Source organism: Branchiostoma belcheri, unplaced genomic scaffold (assembly GCF_001625305.1).
Source record: "Branchiostoma belcheri isolate BF01 breed outbred unplaced genomic scaffold, Haploidv18h27 scaffold90, whole genome shotgun sequence".
In the NCBI taxonomy this organism is placed as follows: Eukaryota; Metazoa; Chordata; class Leptocardii; order Amphioxiformes; family Branchiostomatidae; genus Branchiostoma; species Branchiostoma belcheri.
Window position 1 is genome coordinate 221,591 of NW_017804576.1, and position 10,025 is coordinate 231,615.

At 40.0% G+C, this 10,025-nt stretch overlaps 1 protein-coding gene across 1 annotated transcript in view; it reads left to right on the forward strand.

Annotated features, from left to right (window-relative positions):
- LOC109487917 (RNA-binding protein 25-like) overlaps positions 1-8,198 on the forward strand; it is a 24,270-nt gene extending 16,072 nt beyond the window's left edge. The window contains exons 15-20 of the mRNA XM_019792018.1: positions 180-318; positions 1,578-1,782; positions 2,472-2,761; positions 5,052-5,150; positions 6,078-6,125; positions 6,458-8,198. Of these exons, the coding sequence (XP_019647577.1) occupies positions 180-318; positions 1,578-1,782; positions 2,472-2,761; positions 5,052-5,150; positions 6,078-6,125; positions 6,458-6,550 (874 nt within the window). The 3' untranslated portion in view covers positions 6,551-8,198. The remainder of the gene's footprint in view (positions 1-179; positions 319-1,577; positions 1,783-2,471; positions 2,762-5,051; positions 5,151-6,077; positions 6,126-6,457) is intronic.
- Positions 8,199-10,025: the final 1,827 nt, after the last annotated feature.

A 10,025-nucleotide genomic window follows, 5' to 3' on the forward strand; every position in this document is an offset into this window, starting at 1 on the left:
AAACTAACAGCTACTGTATACTATAATTCATCTAACTCTAACTTCTCTCCTCTTGAGACATGCGTACACGAATTCACAGAGTTTCTCAATCACCAGGTGTTTAGACGATGACATTATGTATGTGAACAGTTTGTCGTTTGTTAACTTTGTAAATCTCTGGCCCAGTTTAATACCTAACCCCTTCTGTTATCCCAGTTGGAAAGGGAGACAGAGAAGCACAAAGAGCCGCAGCTGAAAACTGAACCTCCCGAGCCGTCGCCACGAGAGACCAAACCTCACCTGGAACCAACACTCAAACCTGCATTCCCACCCATACAGGTACAGTGTACAAAATACTTCTTTGAACCAGGTTGCCCCACCTATGAGTTACTGCTTTCCTCAAAGTAAGTAATGTTACATACATAAGCCTTTGACAATATTTCCAACTAATAATAGCCATTAATACCTAAGATTAAAAAGCATCTGCCGGATACAGTGGTGCAGGCCAAGTGGGCATTCAGGTAGCACACTGGGCTACCTAGGTTCAAAAATAGGTTGCCCCACGTAAAATTTGGTCTTGTTTGTTTACATTTTGGGTAGTTTTTAGTGGCACCACAAACTGGGTGTGCCTCATGTGGGCTGTTTAGCACCAACCATAGATGTCAGAAATGTAATATACGGTTTGGGATTTGGTGCAATTGACAGGAGTGTGCAAACAAGTTGAAACAACCGTTGTGAAATTAATTGGCTTCCCCTAATTTCACAAACATGTTGAAAAGTGGATGTAAATTACAATCACACAAATATTTCTTTTAATAAACAAAGTATTTTAATTTTTGGTGCAAGAATGTTACATAGTTACATTGATTTTGACATTTTGGTTTGTATATTTCTGTTCAGCCGTTTGTATATGTTGTATCATTTGTTAACTTTTCAGTTATACTGATTTTCAGTTATACAGATCTGTTAACTTTTCTCAGTTATGTTACTTGATTGTATAATTTACTTTTATACAAATTGCGTTATGTTGTATTTATGTTATGTTATATTGTTTATGTGTCCCTGGGCCCTTTTGGAAATCAACAATTCTACTGTTGTGAAGGCTACCCAGGTGTTTAGAAGATGAAATAAATAAATAAATAAATAGTGCAGCTAGTGCTGCATACCTAAACCCAATTTTAGGTTCAGGTCCGGATTCAAGTCCAGAGGTTTAGGTTCAGTTCCGGACTCGTAAGTCCGGACCTAAACCCATGACATATACAAAATTGCATGTTGGCAACCTTGCAATGTTGTCTGGGTGAAACTTTGGCCACATAACATGGAGGCCGGTACTTGACCATGCCAGATAGCAATGTTTTCTTCATTTTGCAGCAAAGATTTTGCAATCTACGGAAGGTTTTAGATGGTTTGGAAAGAAAAGGGGTATGTGAAATGGTCTTTTATGGTACTAAGTCCGGACTCGGTTATTGACTTTTAGGTTTTTTTGGACTTAACCTAAACATTCTTTCAAGTCCGGATCCAAGTCCAGTGAACCAGTATGCATCACTAAGTGCAGCTTTTTAAGCTAAGTAACGTTTTTTTTTTTACTTCCCCTGCAGGTGAAGGCAGCTCCTTCGGTGTCCTCCCAGGACTCCCCCATGGCAGCGTCAGGAGGAGAGTCCCCGGCCGGAATCATCTTCCCCTCCGCCCCCAAACCCGAGTCTCCCCCAGACGAGTCATCTCAGGACAGCTTCGCCCCCGTACAGGGGCCAGAACCCCCGCCCGCCAACCAGAAACCAAAGATCGGGTTCGGCCTCAAGTTCGGTAAGAAAGAGTTCTAGTAGTAGTAGTAGTAAGCCTTTATTTAAACTCGAAAGCTTGTTAGGTATATACATATGGCCGCTCTTCAACAAGGTCGAGGGTGAGGGCGGGGTCATGGATCACAAATCAAACCAAAATATAATACAAAATCAAACCAAAATACAAATCAAAATATAATACAAAAATAAGTAGTCAATCATCAGTCCGTTATCAGTTCTGTGTTTTTCTCTCTGGTAGATAATTAGATTCATCTGTCAATTTTGTCATTTCGCCTTTTGGAAGGCTGACATTTACTTTGTCTTGCAAAACACCACACTTCTAGGACCCTCTCTCGCAAACCAGAAGCCAAAGGTTAGATTTGGCCTCAAATTTGCCAGAAGAAAGTACTGCATTTTACTCCTGTGTTACAGTGATATGTCCTTTCATTTTTGTCCTTTGGGAATTTGACCATTACTTTGTCTACTACCAGACGATCTTCTAGGTCCTTCAGGATAATGAATCTTTAATTTTTTATACACATTGCGTTGCTCTTTTTTGGTAGAAACACAGCTAAATTTCAGCCTGTTTTCTGTTGTTTCTCCAGCCACCAGCAAGAGGAAGATCCCCATTTCCCATTGTTGCGCTTGTTGTAGAAACACTATTGAAATTTCAGTACTTTTATGGTTTTTTTTTGTGTTTTTTTTTTGTCACAGTTGCCGCTCCGGCCACCAGCAGCCCTGCACAGGCCCCGCCCAAGAGGAAGATCCCCATCGGCCAGGTGTTCAGCAACGATGATGAAGACGGGGCGGACGACGGCCCCAAGAAGCGAAAGCTGATCCCCCTGGAGTACACGGAGGAGGAGAAGCTGGCCGTGAGCCACGTGCCGACCGCCATGTCCTCGACCGAGGAGAAGAGGAAGAGCATCAAGAACCTGATCGAGAAGATCCCCACCGCCAAGGACGAGCTGTTCGCCTACAGCCTTGACTGGTCGCAGGTCGATCAGGTACGTTTTGTTTGTTTGTTTGTTTAGCATAACCAGTAAACTGCCTTAGGCGTAACACACCAGTTTTGTACATGTAAGTACAAGCTGCGTAAGACCAGACCTGTAAGGTTTGAACCACTCACACCAGGTAAGGACCCCTGCACTGTTCGCCTACAGCCTACTCTCATGTCCCTAATAAACATACCCCCCGGAATAAACATACCCCCCGGACAAATCGTCAAAGTCTAATAAACATACCATCCGGAATAAACGTACCCCCCGGAAAATGACCAAATTGACAGGTGAACTGTGTGTCTTTGATACTAAAATGTGCTCTTTATTTCAATACCAATATATTGGCAAATCTTTCACTGTTACATTTAATTAGTGAGTATATATCACTTTAATTAATGAGTATATATATATTGTACTTGTTTTGGGGAAATACAAAATCCGTAGAAGCTATTGCATTTTACACTTCTAAAATGCACTTTGCTAAGCCTTCTCCTGCAACTTGAGTTGAAAATCTGACTAACTTAAGAGATAGAAAATCAAGCCCAATTAAGTACAAATATAGGGGTTTAATGAGTATATCTACAACAAAATCCATTTCAACATAATAATTATTTGGTATGGTACATTGTCTAGTCTGGTCAAAGTCTGGATTCTGAAGAAGAAAAACTTCTGAAGAAAAAAACTTTTGAAGAAAAAAAATATTATTCAGCATAAAATTTTGATTGGTTTCCATCTCATTTGTTTTTTAGAAATCGATAATGTGATTGTATCTAATTTTAAACGACCCTAAAATTAGCTAAATCGGCGTCTTTTACGGTGATTGCGCAATATGGGTGCCCTATGACCTTTGACTTTTTACGGGTCATGCTGCTCAGGCGCTAGGCGCCCTCCCCACGTCGGCCGTCCATCTTGTGGGCAAATTTCTACTTTTTTAGGGGTTTCGGGACCTAAAAACTAACACCAGAGGGAAAATAAACCACATACGTTTTTTTCATGGTAAATATCGCTAAAATGGACCAGGCATTTTTCTGCCGCGTTGCCGATTTTGACAAGGACTTGCGGCCGCCGTGTGCTAAATACGTCGATTAGCTACTCGCCTTGGACCCTTCGGTTTTGTGGGCAAATTTTTGCTTTTTCAGATGTTTTGGGACTTAAAAATGGACAGCAGGCGAAAAATGAATAATATACATTATATTCATGGGAAATGCCGCTATCATGGACCAAATATTTATCTGTGACGTGTTGCCGAATTTTGCGGCCGCCGGCCACTTGCTGATGGTGCGGTACGTACGGACAATTTTTTCCCCAAAAATTAATAAACGTACCGTCCCTAATAAGAGTGTACCGGGTGGACGTTCGGGCCGAAAAAAATAAACGTACCGGTACGTTTAATCGGGACATTAAAGTAGACTGGTCGCAGGTCGATCAGGTACGTTTTGTTTGTTTGTTTGTTTGTTTAGCATAACCAGTAAACTGCCTTAGGCGTAACACACCAGTTTTGTACATGTAAGTACAAGCTACGTAAGACCAGACCTGTAAGGTTTGAACCACTCACACTGGGTAAGGACCCCTGCACTGTTCGCCTACAGCCTAGAATGGTCGCAGGTCGATCAGGTACGTTGGGACAGCTGTAGAATCATTCTTTATTTCAGAGTAAGGCCACACCAATTTAATTTCTTGGTTAACGGATTCGCCGCTTCGTTTTTTTCAGATTTGCAAAAAAAAAAAAAAATCCAGAATCAACTGCAAAATGCTCATACTTTGCCCTGAACAGTTGAAAACAGTCCTTTTCATCCTAGTTGTTACAGTTATTCCATCTTTCAATGCAATGGTATCATTAAAAGTTCAAAATTCATTGTTTAAATTTTGAACCAGCCTGGTGTGTTGACTTCATGGCTCCTATCGTACCATTTTGGGCCATAATATGATGCCTAGGCCTGTTTTATTTTTTATTTTCTCCCGCCCGCTCCATTACTTTTCTAGAAAAATCCGTTAACCAAGAAATTAAATTGGTGTGGCCTAAGAAATTTACATGAAGCAGCACGCCAGCAGAACGCACTGCACCTGCACAAAACCTGTAATGTATTGTGCATAACACTTTGGCAGTACGTCTCATGTAAGGTCGTATTTCCAAAGGTTATGTCGGAAAAGATATTGATGCAAAGTTGACCAAACGTTCAACGAAAACTGTGAAAAATCTGGGTTTCGCACAGGCACAGTACATTCTGGCGACATGTATTGGACCACAAGAGTATTGCTTTGGTATTGCCTATCTGTAACTATTTTTGTGTTGCAGGGGCTGATGGAGAAGAGAGTCAAGCCCTGGATCAACAAGAAGATTGTAGAATACATTGGAGAGGAGGAGCCCACACTTACTGAGTTCATCTGTCAAAAGGTACAGATACCTACGGGGGCTTGAGGGGGGCCATTGGTTTGCTGCTTTCAGATTTGTTAAGAAAATGATTGTGTTCTAGGAAGGCGTAAGGATGTTTATTTATATGCACATTACTAACAGGATTATAATTTTTGCATACATGTATTTCATCTGTCAAAAGGTACAGATACCTAGGGAGGCGTATGAGGAATGCAAGACAATTGTTTAGTGGTGTCAGATTAAGGAAAATTAAAACTTGGTACGGGGAACAGCATTGGATGGTCATGGATATTCACTACAATTAGGCCATGTTGATTATATGGATGACATCTGCGCGCGCATGAATTTTCGGCCGTTTCCAAAAAAAAAAGTTTCCAACCACACTGTAAATTGTATAAAACAGTTGCAAAATGAGCAAATATATACCGAAAGTTGCAAAAAAAATATTTGAAAACGATTCCAACGTCGTAGAATGCCAAAATCAAACAAAAAACTAAAATGCAAAGAAATGAATTTAAAGAGTAGATTATTCGCCATACCTTCATAACAACGTAGGTTTTATGAAAGCAACTTTTTTTTTTTTATAACTTTTTTTTATTCGCACGCTCGCATCAGTTTTGGGGTTCCCAGAGGATGTCATCCATTATAATCAAATCAAAATGGCCTTAATATCTATAATTTTTGTAAGACTGTCAAAAAATTCAGTATGTCAATTTTTAGTATTGGATCAAAGTTTTAGCTCAGTACTGTTAATTATTAACGCAGACAAACTTAAGTGCTTCTACAGGGAGGGGAGCCTATACATTTGTAGGTAACCAAATAGATACCTCTCAATGCACCAGACTGTAAAAGCACATAAAAAGCCAGTGGGTTTAGATGCAGAAATAGGACAGAAAGGATGTTTTCTATGATGTATGCACATAACTAACAGGACGATAATTTTTGCAGGTGATGGCCCACAGTGTCCCCAAGAGCATTCTCGAAGATGTTGCAATGGTAAGTACAGTATTTTTTTTTATTCTGTTATCTTTAACCAGGGTGACCCTCTCAGTGGCTACACACTGCTTTACAGTATTCTACCTTTCAGTAGTTTTCATACTGTTACCTTTTTACCTTGTTACCTTTTTGTTGTAGAGGAGGACACCATAAGATGCAGCTTTTACACTGTACTATACAAGTTTCTAAGCTTTGTTACACCTACATGTACATGTACAACTACGTTTAGCAATGGAAGAAGAAACATTAAGTACAGATTTAGAACCTTCAACTGACTCTTAAAACGAAACACATAAAATTCATACCTGTTTCATCATGTTTTTGCTTCACAGGTTTTGGATGAAGAGGCGGAAGTGTTCGTTGTCAAAATGTGGAGGCTACTCATCTACGAAACAGAGGCAAAGAAACACGGCCTCGTAAAGTAGCTACGACAAGACGGGCGGTAGAATATTTTAGAATCCGACATGTAAATATAATGATACAAAATGGGTTACATTTACTTTTCCAAGGCTTTGTAGACTAACTTTGATTGGCATGTAAAATAGCAGTACTCCCTACCAACCACTCTGGAACTATTTGCTTTTATTGTAGGAAATAAAAATGTCAGATGTGTAGCAAAAGACGTTCAAAATTCCCCATTTGTATTAGGCATGGGGGATATACTGAGGATACAAAATAGCCTCGTGGCCATCTGCAAAATATTTTTGTGTTCAAAAACTTCCTTCTGTTGTTAGCGAGGTCAAACCTAGATCATCCTGACTGCTCCTTACCAAAACGTCACTTGCAGGTAAACCTTGAGGATCTGCCCAGTGGGACTTTGGAAGGGTAAAATTGGCACCCAAAGAAGGCAAGTGGTAGTAAAATTTGTCGGCCTTCCAAATTGTGCATGCATCATAACATGACAGAGTTACCAGACCATGCACAGGAACATTCACACCTAAGAGTGACGGAGAGCTTGTGTACTATGTTAGTTTCAGGCCCCTGTAATATACCAATGGCCTTTCTGACCAGAAATCGGCTCGGATCAAAATACTACCGGGTAGTACATTGTATGCCTGCAGTACCATACCCAGCAGATAGGAGGCTCTGCCTGCACATTGTGATCATTCATGTACATACTCCAGACTACTAGTATATGGAGACCCTCAATTATGATGGTCTGTCCTTTTAAACTGTTTACTTTCCTCTCAAAGAGTCTAGTCTGAAAATGGCAGAGCTCTGTAGCTAATGCTGTAGCAGCAGAAATTAGGTACAAATGTAATACAAGTACAACATGTACACACAAGCATGTCAGCAGAACGCACTGCACCTGCGCGAAACCCGTAATGTATTGTACATAGCACTTCGACAGAACGTCTCATTTAAGGCTGTACTAGCTCATATAAGGTTAACATCCCGTCTGTAGTTTCCAAATGTTATGTAGGAAAAGATATCCTTTGCAACAGGCAAAATTCTGATGCAACGTTGACCAAAAATCCACCGAAAATCATGAAAATACAGGGTTCTGCGTAGGCGCAGTGCGTTCTGCCGACGTGCTGTACACACACATGTACAATCTGTAACATATTCGGACATTACTATAGGGTGTCGAGTTTAGCTCAGGATGGCATCCTCTTAGGTCATACATGTACATGTTAGAACCAACATAAATAGGAAAAAAAAGATTGCAATAAAAGTTTACAGACTCTACAACAATGTCTCAAGGGGTCAGGGTTTCTTTTCTTCAGGACAATATACGCGGAAGTGGAAACAATCTAGTCTCCACCAGACCAACAACGTGGGTTCAAAAACAGTAAGATTTAACGGAATAGGGAGACTAATTGGCCAGGGGAGTTTGACCACCGACTCTCCTGGCCAATTCAAATTCTACGATCCGTACCCCCGTAGAAAGGCCTGGTGGAGGCTGGAAGCCATCAAAAGAAACGGTCTGAGACACCCTTACGGCTATGTACGAGCATCTCCACTACCAAAGTTACTGTGCTGGTGACGCTAACAGTAAGGCAGTGTCCACTATGTGGAGCAGAATGAGATGTATGTAAAGTGGAGGAATCCAGTATTAAACTCTGCAGTTTATATCCTGTGTGAAGTTATTGTGCATTTACTTTTGTTCGAAATAGACGTAAGTAACAAGAGGGTGAAATAAACATTGTGAAGACCTCACATCTTATGGAAATGCATGGGGAAAAATGAAGGGATTGCAGTTTTCAAAAATCAAAATGAATTGTGTACCAAATACAAAGTCAATTTGTACTGTGACAAATATTTAATCAATTCAATACAGAAATGTGATGCGTAGATAGGTTGAAATTTTTAAAGTTAATTTTGAAGGTAGCCTGGAATCCATCCGTGAACGCTTTATCTCCGCTCGGTTCCTCCGCTCTGCCTTCAGCGGAGGAACGGAGTGGAGATAAAGCGTTCACGGATGGATTCCAGGCTATTTTGAAGGTACATGTATAATGAAAAGATTGCTTAATATTATTGCTCCAGGGCTAGCCTATTCGCAGCCATAGGAGGACCAGTTTGCCTCCATGCCACATAGATTTTGTCTGATTTCTACTATGAAGTTATACATGCACATGACTTTGAACAGTAATTATTCAGCCTGCAAAGGAGTCTGGTGAAGACAAGTCCCTTAGCACGTCAGCTGTAGCCTGGAGTCCAGACTTGTTAGTGCACTCCCAAATAGTGGATGTTGGGGAGCAGACTTGTTAGCAGTGATGAGATATAACACACACAGGTAAGTTTTCATGCCTGATTGTAAAATTTACTGTAGATATAAGATATGCAGATTCACACTTAACAGTACTTGACACCATGTTAAGTTACATACAAGATATTGGTGATCTTTATGCTTTGTACATCTTTTTATAGTTTTTACCAATACAATCTCTTGGTCAAGGCAAACTAAAGAAGTCACAGTATAGCAGTTTTACCATACCTAAAAGCTTAGTTCTTACTTTCTTGAGTGTTGTACAATATATCATACATAATGTTCTATAGCATATTGGTTTTCGGGTAGTACGTTTTAGCCCTTAACACTATACATAAGCGTGTGACAAGTTTAACTCACAGTTTTGTCCTGTCTTTGTGCTTCCTTCATTGTAACTCCTGTCTACAGTCTGTCTCTAACAAATAATTTTTTAACCTGTCTTGTCTAAGTCGGTAACGTCAGGTGAAAACACATACATTTTGTACATATTATGTACTAGCTAAGTTCTTTAACACATTTTGCTGTTTCTGTCTTGTTGTAGAGGCAAAATGGCTACTTGCGTCAGGTTGTTTGCTTGCTGATAATGTTCACTTGGTCCTTTGTATACCTTATAAGTCAGCTTGTTTGTTTAGATCAGTCCTTGATAACAATATAGTTTTGTTGTGGACATGATCAGACTGTGTTGATGTCATTAACATGTTTTGCCTGTTGTTTTATAGACATTGAAGTCTGGTAGCGACCCCACCCCATTTGTGGAACTGGCCATCACACAGAAACATTGGAAAACCAAGGTCGTGTTCTTCCTCTTCTAATACTTTGTTGTTACTTATTTGTAGGTTTATTTATGCTGATTAGTGGTTTCTTTCAATTGTTTGATGTGTCAGCTTTGAGCTGCATTAAAGTCCTACTGTAAAAATTAAACTGTAACAGTCTTGTGAATTAACTCATTTTCACAGTACAAGGGGAAAGGAATTTTTGTGTCCTTTGAGGTTTGCGGGCCAGGTTCAAACAGGTACATTTCAGACACATATTTTAGGTGCCGCGATTTTGTTGTGGAGAGGTCACTGCAAAAACCATGAATTTCAAAGTACATGACGTGTAAAACTGACGCAAACATTTCAAGATTAAGTTAGAGTACTAATTTGCCACAAACAAGTTCCTTTTTGTTAGTTTGGTGGTATATGGTGGTA